Here is a 23,872-nt window from a genome sequence, read left to right on the forward strand (position 1 = left end):
GGCTCATTAGCATCAGCTTGGTGGACCTGGATGTCAAACCCACAATCCTATGATCAGTAATCCAAAATTCGAACAACTGAGACACTTGATATTTAAGGACAAAGTTGTAGAGAAGCACAAGTCAGTGTTGGGTTAAAAAATATATACAGATCTATGATGATCTCCCCAGAGCACCATCATATCCATTATCATCAAATGAAAAGAACATGGTACCACAACAAGCCTGCCAAGAGAGAGCCGCCCACAGACCCTCAGACCGGCAAGGAGGGCATTAATCAGAGAGGCAGCACAGAGACCAGCGGTAACACTTGAGTGGTTTAAGCGGAAATGTGTAAATGTATTGGAATGGCCTAATCAAAGAATCTGTGGTCAGACTTGAAAATTGCTGTTCACCAGCGGAAACCTGGAGCAGTTTTGCCTTGAGGAATGGGCAAAAATCCCAGTGGCAAGATGTGGCAAGTTCATAGAGACATATCCAGAGTCACTTGCAGCTCTAATTACAGCAAACGGTGGCTACACATTATTGCTTTTAGTGATTCATTTTGCCGGTAGAAGTTTAACCGGTGGTTCCTGGCTCCTTTCCTTGCATACAGGTCTCGGAGCATTAAGGGTTAAAGGAGTCTGGAGTGAGTGTACATATTGCATATTGCAGCCCATACATCAGGGGAAAACAGTGAGTTTCTAGCACACTGTTGGCAGAGAGGAGCACTACTGCAGGGCTTTAGTTTAACAGCTGAGTGTTTAGCTTAGTGTTGGGAGTGAAAGGAGCTCTTAGTCATTGACGGTCAGCATGTTCTGTCCTGTTAAACTGCACTTTAACGCTGAAATACTCTTTAAAGGTTGTGTGTGTGAACGACGCCAAGCTTGAACATTAGCAGTAAAAGGCTCCTGATAATGATAGTGTGTGTACGTGTCTTCCAGGTGAATCAGGAGAACGTGGTGAAAGTGGGCCACAGGCAGGTGGTGAACATGATCCGACAGGGAGGAAACCGGCTGATCATTAAAGTAGTGACAGTGACCAGAAACCTGGACCATGACGACACCACCAGGAAAAAAGGTAGCACCCCCTATAGGACAACACTCAGCACTGCAGCTCCATGTCAAATGTGTGTCCAAAGGTTTGTGGACAGCTGCTCCTCCTGCATTTCTTCTGAAATCAAGGGTATAAGCTGGGAGTTTATCCCTCTATGCTGCAGGAACAGCCTCTACTCAAAGTAAATGTTGCAACATTGCTGTGAGGAGAATTTGATTGCATTCAGCCTTATAAAAGTATCAGTGAAGTTCTGCTGCAGTTCTGCCACTCAAACTCATTCCAAAGGTATTGGAGGGTGCTCTGTCCAGCACTCCAGGGAATCTCACGGCCCAGTGCTGGAGGGCATTATACCCCTCTAGAACATGCTCGGCATTGGATATGATGACCTCAGGGTCATGTGCTCGCAGTTGCTCCAGTTCTGTTGGTCAGTGCTTTTCTATGAAAGCATATGACAGCATTAGGTGCACCTGGTTCTGGCACCTGGTTCCAGCACTGGGCTGTGGGGTTCTCTGGAGTGATAGATGGAGCTATGTCCAATTTCTTTGGGATGAGCTGAAATGATAGAACTAATCATCGAACATCGGAACCTGATCTCACTGTTGCTCCCGTGGAGCTGAATTCAATCAAATCCTCCTTGCAGCAATGTTCCAACATCTAGTGCAAAGCCTTTCCCAGAAGAGTAGATTTGCACCCCCCCCCCACCCCCAGCAAAGGAAGGGGGGCTGCAAACACCTAGCTAATACCTTTGATTTCAGAAAAAATGCTGGAAAAAAAGGTGTCCACATAGTGTACTTTGGTGCTGAACAGAAACGGAAGTTGCTTGGGTTTCCGTCTCTGTCTCTTCTGCCTATGTGTGTGTGTGTATCGTGTCGCTGTAGATCTGAATGGTGTGTTTTAGGTCAGGCTGTGTTTGGGTAGTAGCTCTTCTGGGCTGGGTGCCGAGCTTAAGGACATAATGCGTTCATCAGAGGGCATGTACCGAGTGCCAGCCTGCGCTGCCAAAGTCCTGCCGAACGCCCGTTTGGCACACAGCGCTTTCAGACTAGCACCACAGAGTGGCCATCTGCCACTTCACACACTCAAGAGCGCCGTCCTGCTGGCCTGGTCAGCACGGCCAAAGAGATTAGGCCACAGGGGAGTCTGGAATGCCAGAAAGAGAGAGAGAGATAGAAAGAGAGATGAGAGAGAGAGAGAGAGAGGGAGAGAGAGAGAGAGAGGGTGATTCAGAGTTTGGGAATCGGAATGATGCACACATTCCCTCATTCCAGTACTGTGTAATACGCTCTCACTGACTGTGCTTCACCATTTACTGAATGGAAACACAAGGTAGGTGTTTCTATTAAAGTGGCCAGTGAGTGGAAGCACAAGGTAGGGTTTTTTAATAAAGTGGCCAGTGAGTGGAAGCACAAGGTATGGGCTTCTAATAAAGTGGCCAGTGAGTGTAGGCACAAGGTAGGGGTTTCTAATAAAGTGGCCTGTGAGTGGAACCACAAGGTATGGGTTTCTAATAAAGTGGCCAGTGAGTGTAGGCACAAGGTAGGGGTTTCTAATAAAGTGGCCAGTGAGTGAACCTCTCTCTCTCTCTCTCTCTCTCTCTCTCTCTCTCTCTCTCTTTCTATAGCACCACCTCCTCCAAAAAGAGCTCCAACCACCGCCCTGTCCATGCGCTCCAAATCTATGACATCTGAGCTAGAGGAGTTAGGTAAGCCCCCACCCACACACATACACACTTGGTTTCTCTATTTGTCCTTTGCATATCAGTCCGCTCTGATTGATTGATTGATTGGTTTGTTTGTGTTGATATCTCCAGTGGAAAAAGGTAAGCAGTAGTGTTCTGATTCTTCAGCCTGTAACATTAAGGCTGAATGCAGCAGTGGCCTAACTAACATCTGGGCTCCAATGCAAACCCTCTCAATCATAGTGGTGCTCCAGACTGTACAGAATGTAGATGGCTCAATACGATATCTGATAATTAACACCTTATTGTGTCTTGATAGCAGTATCATAATTAGATACTTTTAGTAGTTATTTAAATTCAAATATAAATACATTTCAAAATGTGATAATAAAAGAATTGGAATATTCCACCTTAAAAAGAGCAGCAGCTCTTTTTCAGTTCCGGAGCCAAAATGTACCAGCTGCAGCATTTAAGGTGGAACAGGAAATTCCAATAACAAGCCAGTGACCAAGAGGCCAACTTCAGACTATAGCAAATCCAAAATTGAAACTTTTGTAAAACTTTTTGTAAAAATCTTCTTTTTACCTCAGAATTCACAATAGTGCGCTCTGGTCAACATCCACCATAACAGTTAAACAGAGAGAGGCTGGCAGGGTTAAGTGTGGAGTGTAGAAGAGGGGAAATTCCCAACACTGCTGATTACACACTTAAAACTGTAATTATGAGCCATAATTTCAGTATCAGGCCAAAAATAATAGTTATGATTTTATATATATATATATAAAGGTCCCTATGGTAGGGACCTTTAGAGCAGTGTATTGTTTATCAAGGTAACAAAACTTATCACAACAACAATAAAATACAGTCATATTGGCCCCACTCATAATTGTTGTTCATGCCCTGCTGATAGTTACACCACTGACACAGATATGCATGATTACCAGGGGTGTAAATCTGATGATTTGATTCAACTGATTTTTTTTTAAAAATCATTCAATGCATCATATTTTACTACGATTCAGTTCCTTTTTCAGTGTTTTGGTATGCTTGGTTTCTGCACCAAGCATTTTTTGAATGGTTAAAGAATTTGAGTGAATACTGTATTAGATGCGACTATAATAGATGATAATTATTCTGATGAATAATTGATTGTGATATTCTAGTATCACTACGTTCACGTTAATGTATCACGCTGAAGCTGTGCATTTTTACACCCCTACTGAAAACACATTCCCTCAGCTGGAAGCATGACTGTGTTGCCTGTGCTGTTTTTAGTCGAGTGATTGAGCTTCTGTATGTCTGTGGTCCTGGTGTGTGACGCTGAGATTAACCCTGAAGAGGCTGGAGCGAATTCTGCAATTTTGCAGCTCTGTGTAAAAGTTATTACATGAATAATTACAGAGATATTAACACTTTTCATTTACATTCCAGTCACATTATTACACTTCAGACACTTACAGTTCAGAGTAGCACAGTTATAGTTGCATTAGATGTATGACAAAATGGGATGTAAAGTATGACCAAATCACTGCTCAGTCTCACACTGAATAGAATCTGTTTCTGCATAGGAATTCTGAGCTTGTGTGTGCGCTCCTAGTGAGAAAGTAAATAAATAAATAATTGATGAATGATTAAATACATACATAAAGATACAGATGTTTGTGTGATGTGCACTGTTAACCAAACCACAAAGCTTTATTTTGACATCCAAAAGCCAAAGGGCACTAATTCTGGGGGATGGATTTGTATGAAAACGGGATATTAAAGTAATAATAATACATATAATTAATATTTTCAAACTAATATTATTGATAACTATTAATTATTTTAAGTTATTCATTGCATTCTTATAGATTGTAGTTGATTAATGTTGTTATATGCGTGTATTTGAGAACATTCCTCAGCCAGTCACATTTCAGAATCAGTATAATAACGTTATTTCTAATATTTAAATGTGCTTTTATCAACAAAAACAGTTCGGTCTACGAAGCTCTTCAGAAAACACTCGAATAACCAATTCTTTCTTTAATTCTTTGTTCGTTATTTGGCAAGTTTGATTGTTTTCCGGAAACTCAACACAGTACAGATTTTTTCATATTTTAACACTTTGTATTCGCATGAAATGTGTGTACTATGTTGTATTGTTGAGGTCTGGCATGGGCAGCTGTTGGTGTTTGACTCCCATGCATGAACATTTTAATTTCAGTGCAGCAGCTTTTGTATTGTGTTGTCCTGCAGCAGGCAGCACGCCTGACCCTGCTACTGGATTTACCGCTCATATTCAGTGTCTGAATGAGTGTGGAAGTAGTAAATAGAGAAGCTGTTTGAGAGAAGGAACCTGACTTGATCTTGACATGTGCAGTGTGATTTTTACTCTCTCTCTTCAGCCACCTTGAGGAAAAAGAAAGGTGGTAAGTTTTAGCCCCTTTTACACCCAGCCCAAATCACTGACCACCTCTTTGGACCCTGGAACACATTTAGATTAGTGTATGTTAGAGACGCACTTCTTAAGTGTTGCTTAACCTGATCTATATCTGCTGTGTCTGTAGCATAGGCTTAAATACCAAAAACCAGCCATTCTGATGTGTCTTTTTGAACTTCATTCTGAACTGAGCAGAAAACCCACTGTCTTGATTATTGATGCAGAGGTTTACTGTTGTAAGGTATACCATGGTATGAAATTTGATGCTTTTGCTTTCATAAGACAAAAATGCAACCGAACAAAGAATCCCACCAATGGGTTCCTATTTTCAGAGTTTAAAACACAAACAAGCACTTTATTAATGGAGGAAATAATCAGCCAATTCATCTATAATTAAAAAAATAGCTGGGAAAAGTCAGTCAATGCATAATAATAACAAGAGAAAGAACAAGTACAAAAAGTGTAGGAATTGTGAAATACCGCATACTGTGATACCGTAAATTCGTGACTTTTACTGAAACGGTTATCATAACATGAAAAAAATCTAACGTTGCAACTGTAATATTGAAACAGATGTCTAATAGAAACCAGTGGGCAGATGGGAAATTCTGTAAACACTTGAGACTATAACACTGCTATGGGAATTGTGGGCCAATGCTGATATCCAGTATTGTTCATGGCCTTATCTGTGGATGGTGATATGTACAAATTTCTAAACTGTAGAAATTAGGACTAAAGCCACCTGGATCAGCACATATGGACACATATAACGTATATATAAAGCTTGCATGAGTCCAGCGTTACCTAAATACTCTGCTCTTCTGGAGTTCAATAAACATATCAGCTCATATGAGCTTCACATATCAGACAAATCATAAAATGAATGTGATTCCAATCACACTATCCATCCCTAAAAACAGTTACACTCTTTAAACACTGAATACAGAACAAATGTAAGAACAAATGCATGTTCTTAATACACAGCTGTTCTGTTCTTTTCCAAATACAGGAACAGGTTGAAGTTATTATTCATTGTAAAACTACCACTACTGATACAGCAGATAGAAATTAGGCTGAAAAGTACTGAAGTATTCCTTTAAGGCAGGTCTTTAATGCAGTCACTATCAGTACATGAACTAGTTTGCATGTTGTATACGTAATGCTACTGGTGTACTGGAAGGAATTATGGTATTTTACAGCTGACTGGAACTTCACTATCCACATGTCATCATGCAGTAATGTGTTGCAGATGCAAATCAGTGCAAACAGAGTTGTGAAGGTGTTTGTTTTGGGAATTTCACTGTTTACAAGCTTGTGACACATAGGTACATAGTGCTTCTAGGGTATCTAGTTGTCATTATGTTGGAAACTCAAACCTCTGTTGACACCTATACCATTCATTCTCACAAATACCAGTATTTCTGTTCTCGTTTGTTTGCTTGTTTGTTTGTTGTTGTTTTTTAATGCAGTAAAAGGTAGGGTAAAGTGCTTTTTACCAGCAACCTGGCTGTGAAATCATCAAACACGTCCGAATTGAAGTTTGCGCTGCTGACAGCCAATGAAATTACAGTATTTGCAGAGGGGGCGACCTTATTGTTTAGTCTGTGTTTCTATAATGTTTTTATTCCTATTTTCCTATTTTAGACGCTAAGCAGCTGTTGGACCTGGCTTTTAATGACCTCACTTACTCACTCACACACCTATTCCTATTTAGAAGGCAAACAACAATTCTCCACAAGGGGACACTGTTAGTATGCAAGTAACTTTTAGTAACGCGGCTAGTCCTTGTGTTTACAGGTCAACACTGGACAGATGCTAGGGTTATATATATATATAAAGTGTAAGCTTTTTTAAGTTCATGTATCTGGAAAGGTTGTCATATATTATTGACAAGTCAGTATTTTCTTAAATAAAAATAAAAAATATATATAGATATATATATACACACACACACATATATACATATAAGTGAAGTAAAATATCTATAAATAAGTTTAATCATCATATAATATTCTCAAATTCTCAAAATCTCAAAATGAGAAAAATTTACATTTACATTTACATTTACGGCATTTAGCAGACGCTCTTATCCAGAGCGACTTACAAAGTGCTTTGCTATTTACCCAAGAAAAGCCTTAGCTAGTTATGCTGTTATGCTGACTAGTTTTAGGATTTAGTGTGACATCAGTTTTTACATATATAGTGTGTGTGCATCTTTACATGTATGTATGTGTATATAGAAGTCTGAATGTGTGTGGTTAGCATGTTTAGAGTGTTTAGCGTCTGAGTCCTTCTCTGAATCTTCTTCTCTTCCGTCTCTGTGTAGATGCTCAGTCTTCTAATGTTGAGGGTCTGAAGAAGAGGATTGTATTTCAAGTCACACTAAGTAATCACCCAAATGCATGGAGGCTTTCAAAAGATCAGACTAAACTATACAAGCAGGACTTGCTAGCATGCAGCTTGCTAGGGTGGCAGTGGCTAACACAAAAAAAACTTGGATCTGAACTTTGAGGAGCTTGCACGGCTTTGGGCACTGACCGGTCTCTTTATGCCCTTTTTTCATTGGTTTCTTTTTTTATTTTTATTTATTTGTTTATTTATTTATTTTAATCTCATCAAAAGTCTTCTCCTTTGATGAGAAAATAACTACCCATTATTGGCTTTCTGGCGCAATGGAGGTTTTCGTTTTCCTTTGTTTTACTTCTTCTGTAGAGGTTAACGGATGTTTTTGTTTTCTGGTCTGTTGTTCAGTTTGGGGGTTTCGCTGTCTGTTTCAGATAAAGTAGATGAAGTAGCACCAGCCCAGAAGACTGGCAGGGACAACGCCTCAGCGGACATGAGGGTGGCCACCATAAAGCCCCGGCCATCCAGCCGCTGTATAGCAACACCTACAGATTTCAATGTAAGTCCACTGCTCCTTCTCACTGCTTCCAATTTAGCAGTGTTAATTTTACTCCATCTTTCACACTGGGGTACCAGTTACCCATTAACTGCATTTAATGCAATGAAAATCCTGTTTAACAGGAGTGACGTTACCAAGATTTCCTCTGGAATGAGCATTTGAATATGTAGGACAGGCAGCTACATCGAACTTGCAAAGGGATCAATAGCAACTTACTGCCTGATTACACTTTGTATCTTTAGTAAGGCTGGGTTATCTCAAAGAAGACGTTAGGCCATTGTTAGCGTATCACAAGCCACCATACTAAAAACTGCATTTAAATAATAGAATACAGGTAATAAGTTGACATAGTTTGCTGGGTTATTAATGAAATGTCAGTGGTATGCTTTGGTAAAAAAAAAATAGTGACCAGCCAAACATGACGCTTAGTAAATGTCTAAATAACCCTGTACCGACTGATGGTAAAATGCTTTGATAACTGTCTGATCACGTGAAACAATAAGGATAGAAATCAAGGGAAGAATGTTAATATAGACAAATCAAAAACAAGGATAAAATCCTATCAAATATGATGTAATTTAAGAATTATAAAAATGGTAAGAATGTAAAGTGTTAAAAAGAATGGAGTGCCACATAATGCTACGCAATGAGTGGGAGAATAGATACAATAATCTGTATCTGACTGAAGTTTTGACCAGTGCAAAGTCCAGTGTTTCATTTATGTAAGTGAGGTAGTTGTAGTTGAGTAGCACCCTGGTTCAGGACCCTAATGGCCTGCGGGAAGAAGCTCCTCCGCATCCTTTCTGTGTTTGCCTTCAAGGAGCGAAAGCGCTCCCCTGATGCCAACTGAGAAAATATTCCATTGTTGGAATGGTTGAGGTCCTTCACTGTTTTCCTGGCCTTGGTCCAGCAGTGCTTGGTCCATCAGTGCTTGGTCCAGCAGTGCTTGGTCCAGCAGTGCTTGGTGTAGATGGTCTGCAGGTCAGGGAGCTCAGTTCAGGAAGCTCGGAACATCCCTCTCCATGATGGTGAAGGGGCGCTACCTCTGACGTACTTGTCCATGTTCATAATGATGTAGCCCAGCGTTGTAGGCAGCAGTGCAAGAGTTTAGAGCATCGCAGATGGTTTTATCCACCCGCAGCTTCTGGTAGGGAAACATCTTGACTGTGTTTTTTGGGACCGTATCATTCGTATCATTCATTCCCAACAAATCCCACCACCACTTCCATAAACATGTTGACGTCATCAGAACTGCATCGGAACTTACTCTGTGTCATTCAGCGGGTCCTGCAGAGTGGACACCGATTGGTCCGTCCAGCTCACAACCTCCCTCGGAGGGGGAACTTCCCATTTCAGTCTTTGTTTATATTTTGGCTGCATGGTCTGACTTTTCTAACAGTGGATGAGATTGTACCTTATAGCTGTCCTAGAACAGAGTGTAGCAGTGGTCCAGAACATTTTGACCCATGCTAACTTTTGAACCTCTGCCTTTGTAGCTTCTCAGATGGGTGACGAGTTTAGACAGAGCTTAAGACAGAGGAGGCAGAGACAGTAAATTATCAGGAAATTTTTGTGTAAAAGACCATGTGTAATAGAGGCTTTACATAGAAAGGTCAGTCATCTGTGCTGAAGGGTCACAGTGCTGCAGTGTTCAACATTTAGGTGGTCTAACATGCCTAAATCAATTTAACACTCATGACAGTTCTGGTAATTGGCTGATGAGTGGATTCAGGTATTCACTCATCCCAAAGGTATCCAGACAACCCTTTTAATGATTGAATTAAGATGCCAAGGTGCACCCACTGCTGACTATGAATGTGCCAAACGTAATACAATGATAGGTACCCCCACCTATTTACTATTGAACATCAACACATGTCTATTGCTGACACATGTTTAGTTGCTCATACACAGCTTGTGTAATTTCTATAAAAGGAATAGACAAATAGAATGGGATGCTCTTAACAGCCATGTGTGAGCCTAAGATCACTGTTCCTGAGCTAGAGGGGTATACAGCCCCCCAGTATTGGGCTGTTGAGCTATAAAACTGTGTTCTCTGGAATGATGGAGTTCCATGAAATGCCTTTGAGATAAGGTATGCTGTTACTGCAGCAAATAGGGACAAACCTCCTATTAATACTATTAATAATATTAAAAACTCAAGGAACAGGTGTCCACATACTTTTGCATCCTTCTAATGAATGCACATCTTACGTCGCACCTATTGCTGACACACACACAAACACTGTCTAGTCTCTGTATTGCCAATACAATAGGAATCTCTGGAGCAAATAACCTATTGGCCCCATGGTAATGCCAGGGAACTGTGTTCTCTGGAATGATGGTCCTCTATTCAATGAGGTGGGGTAATGATCATCCAACATTCTGACCTCATTTATGGTCTTGTCGCTAATTGCAAGCTAGCCTGTCCAACAGTTGCTATACTAAATTAACGATGGAATGAGTGTATATGTGTGTGTGTGTGTTTATACTAAACCTTATATTTCCATACAGTCCATGTATGAGCGGCAAGGGGTAGCTGTCGTCCCACCCACTGTTCCTGGAGGCCCCCAGGCGGCATATCTAGGTGTACCTAAGGGCACGATGAGGAGGCAGAAGTCCATAGGTAAGCAAAACTTTCAGAATATAGCCATCTGGCAATAATCTGTGGAATGGTTTGATACGTTTGCCCATCTGTACACCAAACATGTCTTAAATAACTGCATCTGGAGTATAAATGAACTATTTTCTGCTTTTGAATTGCTGTATTGGGTTCTACTGCACCCACAGCAATGCTAGCATGATTAACTGATCCTGGGGAAGTTTACTGATAAACAGCACTGCCGTGTTCTCAGTAAGAACCATTCACGACTTTAAAACATTCCTGACTCATTCAGGCTAATTATAGTATTTCAGAGTGTATTTCAGATGCTGCAGGATGTTGCTTAAAGACTTGCCTGGGCTATATACGGATTCAGTGACGTGGTCCCTTCATGACTCGATTTGCTTTGCTGGGTAGAAAACGGTTCCGCACAGCCTTTTTTTAACCTGCGGATCTATTTATATGTTTTACGTGATTGCTATTCCCAGGGTTCATTACACTTTCAGCGCACAGCCGGCTTCGTCTCACCAGTTCATTAAGTTCGATTATCGTTAAATTAGGCTGATCTGCTTGCCACTTCAGATTCCTTTGATGGAGCCATTAGATCTAATTACACATTCCGGAGAAGAAATGGCATGATCAGCAAGTGCATTTTAATATGTGGTAATATTATTCATGGTCGACTTCTCCTTGCCTGTTGGCCTTGACCATGTGGCCTAAAGCAGGGGGTTATGGCGTTGACGTTGCCTTTTCTGTACATCACAATCTCCACTCTGATTGATGTTCCCTGCCTGTTTGGTATGAGGACAGTGACTGACTGCAAGATATGGTTGGATTTACTTTACGTTGTGCATTATGTTAGTTTAAGAATAGCTTAAACTAACATTAGAGCCTGCAGCTACAGCCAGTAAATCATTTGAACTATTTTCCAGTACAGTTACATTTGCCAGTGATTAAATAATTCTGTCTAATAAATAATGCGTATAATAAAGTCTAGAATTTTAGTGAAAATATGAATACTCCATTTGCTTTAACATATATTCTGTTGCAGAAGAATCCCCCGAGGTGCATACTATGTGTTTTTTAAGAGGAGATTATACAAAAATAAAAATAAAAAATATATATATTTCCATATTTATGGTTAATCAAGCACACACACAAAACCAAATTTACCCCTTTATAATAATCAATTAATTAGTCATTAGCTTAATTGACTAATTGGAAGAAAAAAAAAAATAGATTCAGCCCTGGTAAGCATAAGCTCTTTGAGCAAATATTGTAATATCTATTCCCTCAATCACCTACATCCACATTCTGTTTGGTCCAGTATTATAAACCACTAGCTTGGGTTCATCTAACTCAAACATTACCCTGAAAGACAGCCCTAGTTCAGTACTGGAAACACTGATTAAATTACTGCGTATTAATGTTTGATGTATTAAAGAAGACTAAAGGCTGAACATGGCTATACATTAAAAGCTGCAGAGGGCCTTGATGGCAGATCCACAACAGCACCCACTGTGCAAGAACAGAAGACAGGTTTTCAGTGTGGCGTGTTTGATGGTCCCTTATGGCCTGTCTACAAATGTTTGAATTATTCTTAATGAACTCTCTGGTCTGATTAATTGGTGTCTGCTGTGCATTGGCAGTGGACCATCCAAAGTTGTTCTTTGATTTCCTTAAATGATTTTCACAGTGAAACTGGCCCTGTTCCAACATGGCCAGTATCTCAGGGCATAATACAATTTCTAGCCTCTTGTACCAAATATGTACCCTTTTTATATTGCTTAGGGATTACGGAGGAGGAGAAGCAGTTCCTGACTCCTCCTTTGCTGAAGTTCACGCGGAGCCTCTCTATGCCCGACACGTCAGAAGACATCCCGCCTCCACCAGGTGTTTCCCCTCCATCACCCCCTTTCAACCCTAGTGCCCCCACTGGCCGAGGCTACAGCCCTAGCCAGCCGGGCTTCGCCCAGCCTTCAGTGGGCAGAGGGTATGGCAACGCCGGCACTGGCACCATTCGCAGAGACCGGGTTGCGTTCCAGCGGCAAAACTCTGAACAATTTGACACCCAGAACTCCCAGCAGAACAACCGCAATCGGAACAGGGCATCTGTACCTGAGAACCCATACTCTGAAGTTGGCAACAAGGCACTTTACGTCCCTGCCAAGCCAGCCAGACGAAAAGGCATGTTGGTAAAGCAGCCAAATGTGGAGGACAGTCCAGAGAAAACCTGCTCGATCCCAATTCCCACCATCATCGTCAAAGAACCGTCCACCAGCAGCAGCGGCAAAAGCAGCCAGGGTAGCAGCATGGAGATTGAGACAAGCACTCCGGAGCACTCTGGTGGCCAGCTGCGACCTGAAGACAGCCTCAATGTCAATAACCCATTTGCAGCTGCTATTGCTGGGGCGGTTCGCGACCGAGAAAAGCGCCTGGAAGCACGAAGGAACTCCCCAGCCTTTATGTCCACAGATTTAGGGGATGAGGATTGTCCCACTCCTGCACCTCGATTGCGGCAGTCCAAGTCCATAGATGAGGGCATGTTTGCGAATAATGAGGGACTACGGACACTTATGGCACCACCAGCTTCATTGCTGAGTGCGGCACAGGGAGGTGGAAGTGAGTGTGGCAATAGCAGTGGTGGGGGAAATGTGACAGACTTTAACACCCCTGAACCCACAATTGTGCGTGAACCTCTCCATACACGCACTAGGAACTGCCCCGATCTAGACAGTCCAGTCAGCCTCCCAGCGTCTGTAAAGACCTACAGTTCCAATGGTGGAGGCTACTTACATCCGGTTACAGGCAAATCTTTGGACCCCAACTCCCCTCTTGCACTGGCTTTGGCTGCCCGGGACAGAGCAATGAAAGAGCCATCACAGCCCCCTCCACCTCCACCAAAGGTGGAGTCCCAGAAACCGGACCTCAATCAGCCACTCTTCATTGACACGAAGCTCCGCTCAGGCATCGGGGCCAATTTGAACCGGTCCATGGGTCGAGGTGGTCTGCGGAGACAAATGACAGAGTCTAAATACGAAGCAGATGGTATTAAAGATGGCAAGCAAACTGAAGAAAAGAACAAAAACATGCTGATTGACATTGTGGACACATCACAGCAGAAGTCAGCAGGGCTGCTGATGGTGCACACAGTAGATGGCATTAAGCCCAAGGAAAACAGCACAGGTGATGGAGGGAAACAGGAGGGTGTCCCACTACAAGACAGTGTACCCACAGAAACAAGAGATTCAGGTACCAAACCCACAGTGCCCAACTCTCAGCCGCCTGTTCTGCACCAAACAAAAAGCATCACAGCCGGCAGCTCCATTGACGAACCCATCAAACTTCCCTTCCGTATCCCCCCACCACCCTTGGCTTCGGTGGATATCGATGAGGAGTTTGTGTTCGCCGAACCCTTACCTCCTCCATTGGAGTTCGCCAACAGCATTGATATCCCTGAGGACCAGATAGCAGAAATTCTGAAGCAGAGGAAAAACAGTATGACTGGTGGACCCTTGCCTCCGTACCATCCTCATGCACCTCCACAACTTGGTGCAGAACATAAGCGTCCGATTGGGATTTCAAACTGTATGCCCCCTCCTAGTTACCCCCCACCACCTCCTGAGAGCTTTGAGCCCATCACGGACTCAGGAATCGAAGAAGTGGACAGTCGGAGTAGCGGAGACCCCCACTTAGAGACCACCAGCACCATCTCGACTGTATCCAGCATCTCAACGCTGTCGTCAGAAGGTGGCGAAGCACTGGACACTTGCACAGTCTATGCAGATGGTCAGGCATTCCTGGTGGACCGGCCTCCTGTACCGCCAAAACCAAAAATGAAGCCCATCATCAACAAAAGCAATGCACTTTACAGGGATCCCTTGATCGAGGAAGGTTCTGAGACCTTCAGTCAACCACCCCCTGCCCCACCTCCACCACCAGATGGTGCTGCCCAGTCAGAACTGCCCAAAACACCCACTCAGAGAAGCTCCAAGCTTTGGGGAGACCCTCCAGAGCTCCGGAGCCCACCCTCATCAAATCCGGATCCTAAGGCCAATGTAATCAACGAACTGAGCTCCATCCTGCAGCACATGAACCGGGACAAATTGCCCAAACAAGGAGACTCGCTTGATTCCCCGACTGGACCCAGGAGCTTCGCGACCAGGTGAGTCACAACAGTACCATTCAGGTGTTTCGGCTTCACAATAGCCCCCTTTGCTTTGATATATGACCAAACTGTAAAAACTGTTTTTTTGGATGTGCTGATTTGTTACATTGTGTTGAATGAAGACAAGCATGTTCGGAATCTGAATTTCTTCAAATTCTCCCATTTGTTTTATCCTGATGTGAACACAGGTCTCATTGCTCAACTTTAAAGTAATTCACTCGACTGCTTCGAGGGATGAGTGCAGATGCGCCTGAGTTAAACTAAATGGTCTGTAGAGGCACTTACATGGATGGGAAGGCGAATGAGAGCGAGGGTAGAGCTGTTTTCACTGTTTGTGGCAGTGTGTGTGAGTGGTTTTGTGAACAGATAAATGGAACAATACCACTGGAATTTTTATCACCACTACACGAGGTACACAGTGTGCCTAGACTGGCCAGATACATTGGATACAGCAAGGCATCAGGAGTTTGAAAGCCCTATCTGCTCCATAGCACAACAAGAAGACCTCATCATCATCATTTTCAACATAAAACCTTTATGGTAGAAATTTCTAGAGGTTGACTAAAAATAGTAATAAAAGTTTTTAGGAGCTGTGAGCAGTATTATTTTATTAGTAGCTTGCTAGTGGAGACCACCATATGGGCAAATGCTGTGGATTAAGAGGGGTAGCCTGCACTGCTAAAGACACTTTGTTGTTCTAAAGGAGATGAGGAGTTCCTCAGTGATTTCACCTCATATTCAGACTAAGGTGCTCGAACACAAAGTTCCTGTCACTGTGTTTTGCTAATGTTCTCAAGGAGGTTCTTGAGTCTTGCTTCGTCTCACTGGTTCTTCCTCAATTTCTAAGAGATGCTCTCCTATGGACTCTTAGTGGTTCCTCCTCTTATTCTGAGTGAGGTTCTCCTGTTGAGCCTTCTTCTCTCAGTCCCCTTTTGAGGTTCCTCTTAGTGGTTCTTCCTTATGCTCTTAGGAATTGTATTGTAGGAATCGTCACTGTAGTAAAATATGTTGTATCTAATTTTAATCAGGTTCTCCCCATTAAATCTGTCCATAATGTATTTTGGCAGTGTTTTTGAGCTGAAAAGGACACTGTGGTAAATGTGTGTGTGTGTGTGTGTATGTGTGTGTTAGTGCAACTTTATCCCACACCTGAGACCTTTTCAGCTCCTGCTTTTTTATTGGCTGTGTCATAGGGGGAGGGCAAACAGATACTCATTTTACATACAGATATTCGGTCTAAAGCAACAAGCTGCTCTGAAGAGATTATCACTCATATTTACTTATGTCAGTTTTCTTGTGCTCTGTAGGCAATGATAACGTAGACTAAGCTGTATTGCGAACAGAATAAAATGATTTGCAAATTACTTTCAAATGACTTTTGATATAATTGTTTGTTTTTTTAAATAATTGTTTATATGCCGTTTGTAAACCAGTTCTAGTTTCTGGGTCACAGTCGATCCATCAGTTTGGTTGTCGCTAGAGATGTCTCAGTCTGATCCAGTGGACCAGGATCATAGACCCTCCAGGCACAATGGACAGGATATTTAAGGGTATTTTAAGCCCAAATCAGTTATATGTCCTGGTATATAGGCATTGATAATGGATGTAATTCCCAGTCTGAAGTAGTGAAGATCGTTATCAGACAGTAGCTGAACACTTGTGTTAGTAGTAAGAGATATTAGCTGAGTTTCTACACACACATTTTGCAGTGCTTAAACTGTTACCAAAAACAACATGAGAGCACAGCTAGTTGTTCTCTCTCAGACTCCGGCTGCTGATGGCAATCAGCAGCACAATTAGCAGCACATCTTACTTGAACTGTGATTGATTGGAACTCAAGAGTTCCTCTCACTGTGTTTTTCTAATGTTCTCAAGGTAGTTCTCCTTTTATCGAACAATATCGGACAGTATCGGACAATAGTCACTCAAGCATAATGGTCCTTTATTAGGGATTGGATTGAGGGTATAGAAAAACTGGATCAGAGCGTCCCTAGTTCACAACGCAATGCACGTCACCTGTGAAAGTCAAAGCTGAGAATTAATAAAATAATGTCATATTTTTAATAATCTTCATTTATTGATCATAAATAAGGCAGAGCCAGCGTGCTATACAAGACCTATATCGGAGGTCAAGGCAGATAGGGAGTTTGATGACTTCACCCTGAAGCTGTTGGAGTTAAAACTGTTCTTCTGCTCGCGGTTTGGCTCGCCACACTGTGCATCCAGCCAGCTGCTTGTGGGATGATGCAATTAAGATTAAATTAATCACTTTTATGATAAATTAGTAGCTCAATTAGGGAAGAGAAAGACAGTCGCTGACAATGCTGAAAGCGGTATCTCATTGTGGATCAGGAGGAGATGAGATTGTAGCCATTTTGCAGTTGATTGTATTCAGTGCTGGAGAGGAATAGGAGGCATAAGCATCAGAAAATGAACCTTTTGTTTGTCTCCGGTGATAACAGAAGCAGCTGTAGTTTAGCATAAATGAGATCTGACTCACTAGTTTTTTAACTTTTTTTGTGCGGTGGTGTTTTATTAGGATTTGAACTTGTTGTGCATAAATTGTTGTGTATTTTACCATTATGTGGTTTGGCTGATAATATTGCCCGGCATTAATGATCACCCCATGAAAACCTTTTTAAACACAAACAATTCCTCTATACCTTCCAAATTCCTCTATACCTCTATTCCAAATACCTCTATCTCTTATCCGCTTGCGATAGTGATGCCTCCCTTCCAGATGTGCTGAACAGCTTCTATGCTTAGTTTGAAGAGCAGAACAACATGGTGGCGAGGAAGACCTCACCTTTTCAGAATTTACATTTACATTTAAGGCATTTAGTAGACGCTTTTATCCAGAGCGACTCAAAAATGTGCTTTGCTAATTACCCAAGAAAAACCTCAGCTAGTTTGATAGAGATACATCTAAGTTTAGACACTACTAAACACAAGTCAATAAGGTGACCATAATACTTTGCTATTCACCCAAGTATTCTCTGAAGAGGTGGGTCTTCAGTCTGCGTTTAAAGACAGCGAGCGACTCTGCCGTTCGGACACCCAGGGGAAGCTCGTTCCACCACTTTGGTGCAGGACAGAAAAAAGCCTGGACGCTTGTCTTCCGTGGATCTTAAGGGATGCCGGGTCGAGCCGTACTTGAAGCTGGAAGGGCTCTAGGTGCGGATCAGCTTTTGACCATTGCCATCAAGTATGGAGGGGCTGGTCTGTTCTTGGCTTTGTAGGCCAGAGTCAGGGTTTTGAATCTGATGCGGGCAGCAGCTACAGGAAGCCAGTGAAGAGAACGCAACAGTGGAGTGACATGGCTGAATTTAGGAACATTGAATACGACCCGTGCCGCTGCGTTCTGGTTGAGTTGTAGGGGCCTGATGGTGCGCGGAGGGAGACCAGCCAGAAGAGAGCAGTTGTCAAGACTGAACGAGCACCTGGGCGGCCCCCCTAGAGAAGAAGGGTCGAATTCCAGGTACTGTACCTGTCCACAGCACACACCACAGAAACCCCTCAGAATCAGACAGTATAGAGTGCTCAGTGAATGTGGAGACCAGCCGGCAGATGTTCTCACTGAAACCTTCACATCTCTCTCCCAGTGTGCATCTATACCACCACCACCCCCCAGTATCCTGTCTCACTGACTGACATCTTACTCCCACCTGGACAATAAAGACGTCTACATCAGTCATAAGTCATACAGACTTAAGACTGTACTACCGAGTACAGCTCCAACCACATCACTGTGGTGGGTGTCCACAGCAAAAACAAGAAGTCAGCATACAGACAGGAGTTCTGACAGAAGGGTTGAAAGAGTGACTTCAGGAGAGTATGAGGAGACCACCCCCCCGCTGAACATCAACATCTGTGCTGTGGAAATCGCCAGAAACACAAAGTTCCTCAATGTTTACATTGCAAAGAACTTCACCTGGTCCCTTAAAGCCAGCTCCATAGCCTTCTTTCTGAAGGCCGCAGAGAGCTGATTGGATCTCTTCTTGGGGATACCACTCACATCAACAATCTTAACAATCAAGAAACTTAACTCCCCCGAATGATGTCCTACTCATCCTGACTCCAAGTTATTTTACATGATCGCATGTACATATTGGTTTATGTGACATAGAAAAGCAGGCCGTTTTGCAGCTCAGTGTAAGAATATGGACTGTATGGGCTGGAGAGCGGTACATTTAGAAAGTAAGTTCATAAACTCCTCTTTCAGAAAAAGGGAAGACTTGTCTCAGTGGCTCTTAAAGATTTAGAGGAATAAACAGTATGAAGACTGGCGCTGGGTAAGCTACGGTGTGAGAGAAACGGGAGAATAGAGTGTAAGTGAGAACACAGTCAGTATCATAGTGGATGGCAGTGAGAGAGAGCCAGAGATGCCCTGTAGTTTTTTTCTCTTTCTCTCTCCCTCTCTCTCTCTCTCGCTCTCCCTCTCTCTCTCTGTCAGAGCAGATCAGCAGGAAGGTAATCTCCGCTGTAACAGCGTCTCTGAACGGAAACGACAACACCGCGGTTCTTCTGGGCTTTTTTCTCTCCCCCGTTCGTCCTTCACTCCCCAAGCTTTGCCGAACAGCGTCGCTTCACCCAGTGAACTAAGCGGTTGCCTAGCAACACAGTCAGGAGAACGGCCTGCAGGCCTGGTTACAGTGTGTGTGTGTGTATGTGTTTTACAGTGTCAGTCTGATTAGAGACAACTCCAACCGGACAGCCAAAAGGGAGACGCTTACATTAACACACACAAAGGGGATTACAGCATGCCGAGTGTGTGTGGTTGTAAAAGCAGTAGTGTGTATGACACTCATTCGGTACCCATTATCAGATCCACCAGAAATTGAATCATTAATTAATCAGTTATTAATCACTTATTACTTTAATTTGCCTAACCCTTAGTGTCATTATAATAATATAATAACAGTGCCAGTCAAAAGTATGGACACACCTGGTTGAATGTTTGATGATCATCATTTTAAAAAGAGTGAACATATACATACACAGGTATCCACCGTAGTTAGGACTAAGCTATTAAGGATCCTGTAATATTACTCTACCATCTCAGTGCACATGCATTTTTCACTTCAGGTGCTGCTCCTCTATCGCTCAGCTTGTCAACAAATGCATGTGCATGTACAGCTGTCCGTGAGAGGGCGCTCAAAGCGTGATTTGTATTTACAGCAGTGGAATAAAAGTGAATTACACTCCCTAACTGTACAGGGGAAGCCAGGAGCAAAACTACGAATTTCCATATAAATGCCACTGTGGACCATGTAGTTGGTGGGAAGGTGGGCCTCTGCGGTCATAAGACATTCCAGTGGAATGTGTGTTGTATGTATTTGCATAAATTTGATGCTGACTGTGAAAAGTAAGCTTGAAATTATTTACCTATTATATTAAATACTTTATCAGATAATATGGGTGGATAATATGAGCTTTCCCTGTGACCCCAGGCCCAGTTCTTGCTGTATGTGTCATAACTGCTGGCACATCAAGTCTGCTCTAGGAATGTGTGTTTTTTGTCTATTCATAACATTGCTGTATGTATTTGTGTGTGTGTGTGTGTGTGTGTGTTTGTGTGTCGGTGTGTTTGTGTGTGTGTGTGTGTGTGTGTTTAATCACCCATGTCATGCTCATTTGTCTCCTCATCTTGTCTTGTGCATCGTGTCTCTGTGGAAAGGACTCTGCGCTGAAGATCTGTGCAGTAAGTCTGCAGTGATTAAGCACGAAAAGCTCCAACGCCTTTGTGCTTTCACTCTGCTGTGTGTGTGTGTGTGTGTCTTTCTACACATCCATCTCAAGACCCAGTCATAGCTAGGCTTGAAAATGAATCATGTGAGGAATCAGCAGTAAACACTTTTGATCTTGATCTTTTGATCTTTTGCTACTCTAGTACACTAGGTGTGCCTTTTACACTCTAAACAAGTAGGGAATAGTAGTCTAGTCATTCACTCACAACAGCGCACACCAGCGGGACAGTTGGCACAGCCGGCTAGTGTCATCTCGCATTAGCTATATTCAGTTAGCAGCATTAGTTAGCTTTAGGTTTTTTTTCAGTTAGCTGTTAGCTAGTGTTAGGCATTTTCATTCTGCATTTAGCTAGCATTAGCTACTTTCAGTATTTCAATATATGATAGCTCTTTTTATTTATCAGAGTTAGCATAGATAGCATTTTTTTTAAAAGTAGTGAAATTTAGCTTTTATTTTGTTAGCATAATGAGTTAGAGTTTGCTTCTTTCAGTTAGTGGAACACCCCTTCATGTGAAAATCCAGATCTCTATATAAAGCGCTATTATCGGGAACAGAATTCCACAAGGTAGTGAAGGATTGCAGATAACGTTGTTATGCGTGTGAGCAGAGAGCATCATATAAGTAATCTGAACATCGGCCTTCGTCTACACTCACTTTGTACAGTACTTATTGCAATGCATTGTGGGATTGTTACAGTGCACTAAAAATTACGAAAACTAAAAAACTATGTTTTAGGACATAGCGCCCTTTCTATTTCAAAGTGAATGCGAAACCCCAAAGTAGAGCACTAGATCAGAATCAGGCACAGTTTCCGACACAGCTGTTGTTAGCTTTGGTGTTGGTGTTGCATGCTGACCGTGTGTTCTGACCCAAGTCTTTGACGCTTGAATGTACATAGAGAAGACTGCCATTGCACTGTAAAATATAAAGAATGACTTTGAAGGTAGTTACAGTAAGGTGTTGAAGGTAAATAAGTATTTGGAGAAGAAATCCGTGAACGGGACACGGTACTGTCCTGTAGAATCTGCTTCCAGTCACAGTAAATTTACTATACAGTGTAAAATACAGTGGTACAGTTTCCGTCTGTGTCGTGCTCCACTCTCAGAGTCGGAGTTGTAGCGAGTTCTGCTGCCAGACTGAGATGTGAAGCTTCATTTGACCGTTAAATGCACAGATGCTCGATTCTGTTATTGTCTTCTGCTGAAAGCTGGGGTGAGGAGAAATGATGAATCTGAGCCATTTCTGGCTCACAGCTGTTACACCTAATTACTGTTAGTGTGTGTGTGTGTGTGTGTGTCTGAAGTTTTAGTATGAACTATAATAACCGTTAGCATTTGTTAATTTGTTTCACCACTGATGGAGAGCTATACTGTGTGTGTGTGTGTGTGTGTGTGTGTGTGTGTGCAGTGCATGCTAGCTGTACCGTAACAAGCAATGGTTTGGACACCCTACAGAATAATAATAAATCATAATCATGTACTGATTCAAAGCCTGCAAAACTTTGCAGACTGGCACCACCTTCTGATCAAATCACTAAAACTGACCTGGTTTTATAGGAATCTATTTTTAGACTTATTATTTTTATTGTTGCGGGCGACTGTCATTACATAATGCCAGTTTCAAATTGCAGTATTCATTATCTGACACAATTGGCCTCTCTCTCCCCTCACATCACTTCAGTGTGATGCTGGTCAGCACGAGCGTCTGCTCCTCCGAGCACGTTAGGTATATCGATATAACAGGGTTGTGGGTTCGATTCCTGGGCCTGGAAAGCTGCCACTGTTGGGCCCTTGAGCAAGGCCCTTTACCCTCTCTGCTCCCCGGGCGCTGGAGTTGGCTGCCCACCGCTCTGGGTGTGTGTGTACTCACTGCCCCTAGTTCACTAGTGTGTGTGTGTGTGTGTTCACTTCCACAGATGGGTTAAATGTGGAGGACACATTTCGCTGTACAGTGTACAGTAACAAATACGTGCACCTTTACCTTTACCTGGTGGCGTTGCATCAGCAGCAGTTTGAAAAGTGATGGTGGCTGGTTGCACGTGTGTCGGAGTAGGCATGTTTCAGTCCTCGCCCTCCCAGTGTTGAGAGCATTACATGTGATAGGGGTTGGGTAATTGGCTGGGTAAAACTGGGTGTAAACATTTTTTAACTCTATAATTTTTAACTCTATAATTTACTAAAGTTCCAAAATTAAAACATTTTTATTAGAAATGTAATAGAATAGAATAGAAATTAATTTCACTGTTTATATTTGTCTTAGAAAACCTCAACTGTCAACTGTCTTAGAACAATTCCAACTGTTCAAAGTCCTGAATGTCCTGTAATTACACTGAAACACAATTAGACTGTCCCTGTCACAGTACAACTGCACCCTCTAGTGTCCCTGAATGGTAATTACAACCCCAGTGTGTTTAAACAGAACAGCATATATGGTGAGACAGCTTTTTATACACACAGCAACCATATGTGTGTATAATGGATCCCAGTCAAAGTGGCTCATTTCTCCACACTCAGCACGTCGTCTACGAGAACCACTGGTTCAGTTACCGTGCAACCTAGAACCCAGACCTTCTCATGCGCTACTGTTAAAACATCATCAACACTGTTATCTTCATCTGTGATCATCTATGGTCATAATTTTTGCCTCATAGACATTTTATATACATGTAATATACATTTATATATCCAAAAAACACACACATGCATACACACAGACTCATATCTCTGAATATATGACCCTGTACACACACACTGATCAGGCACAGTGTATGTTGAGTGTTAGCTGGGTCACACTCCGAGGGGGCAGGGCCTTATTCTGCCTCAAGTTCCCATCTGTCATACTACCCATGATGCCTCATGCTCCAGTTCTTCTCATGGCTGGGTAAACTTGGAACAAACACACACACACGCATACACATGTATGCTTGTGTTTGTGTGTGTGTGTGTGTGTGGGTGATATATCCATGGTCTTCTGTATGAGTGTGGGTAAACGCTGCTGTGATTGTGTGTATTGGTGTGTATGTGTGTATTTCCTCTTTTGGAGAACAGCCAAATGTCTCCACAACCACAAAATGTTCTTGTGTCCATCATCCTGGGGGAATCTGGACCCCACAGAGAGAGGAATACACACACACACACACATAGTGTTGTCGCTGCTTACCATCACTGCCTGCAGTCTCTGAAACAGATAAATGAGTTTAAAACAGAACTCTGTGTGTTTATCCACACATTCTTCTCGGAACACTAGAACTGAGGAAAATAGGAGGCATGGAAATCCTGTTTTTCCTGGGCCAATCTCAGAGACAGTAATCTTTTCAGTA

The 23,872-nt window shown here is 42.5% G+C and overlaps 1 protein-coding gene across 1 annotated transcript in view; it reads left to right on the plus strand.

Annotated features, from left to right (window-relative positions):
- LOC140575553 (SH3 and multiple ankyrin repeat domains protein 2-like) overlaps positions 1 to 23,872 on the plus strand; it is a 125,938-nt gene that overhangs the window by 90,991 nt on the left and 11,075 nt on the right. The window contains exons 16-23 of the mRNA XM_072695940.1: positions 922 to 1,057; positions 2,655 to 2,735; positions 2,844 to 2,852; positions 5,099 to 5,122; positions 7,460 to 7,519; positions 7,911 to 8,035; positions 10,550 to 10,661; positions 12,429 to 14,802. Of these exons, the coding sequence (XP_072552041.1) occupies positions 922 to 1,057; positions 2,655 to 2,735; positions 2,844 to 2,852; positions 5,099 to 5,122; positions 7,460 to 7,519; positions 7,911 to 8,035; positions 10,550 to 10,661; positions 12,429 to 14,802 (2,921 nt within the window). The remainder of the gene's footprint in view (positions 1 to 921; positions 1,058 to 2,654; positions 2,736 to 2,843; positions 2,853 to 5,098; positions 5,123 to 7,459; positions 7,520 to 7,910; positions 8,036 to 10,549; positions 10,662 to 12,428; positions 14,803 to 23,872) is intronic.

The sequence above is a fragment of the Salminus brasiliensis genome, chromosome 13 (assembly GCF_030463535.1).
Source record: "Salminus brasiliensis chromosome 13, fSalBra1.hap2, whole genome shotgun sequence".
Taxonomy (NCBI): Eukaryota; Metazoa; Chordata; class Actinopteri; order Characiformes; family Bryconidae; genus Salminus; species Salminus brasiliensis.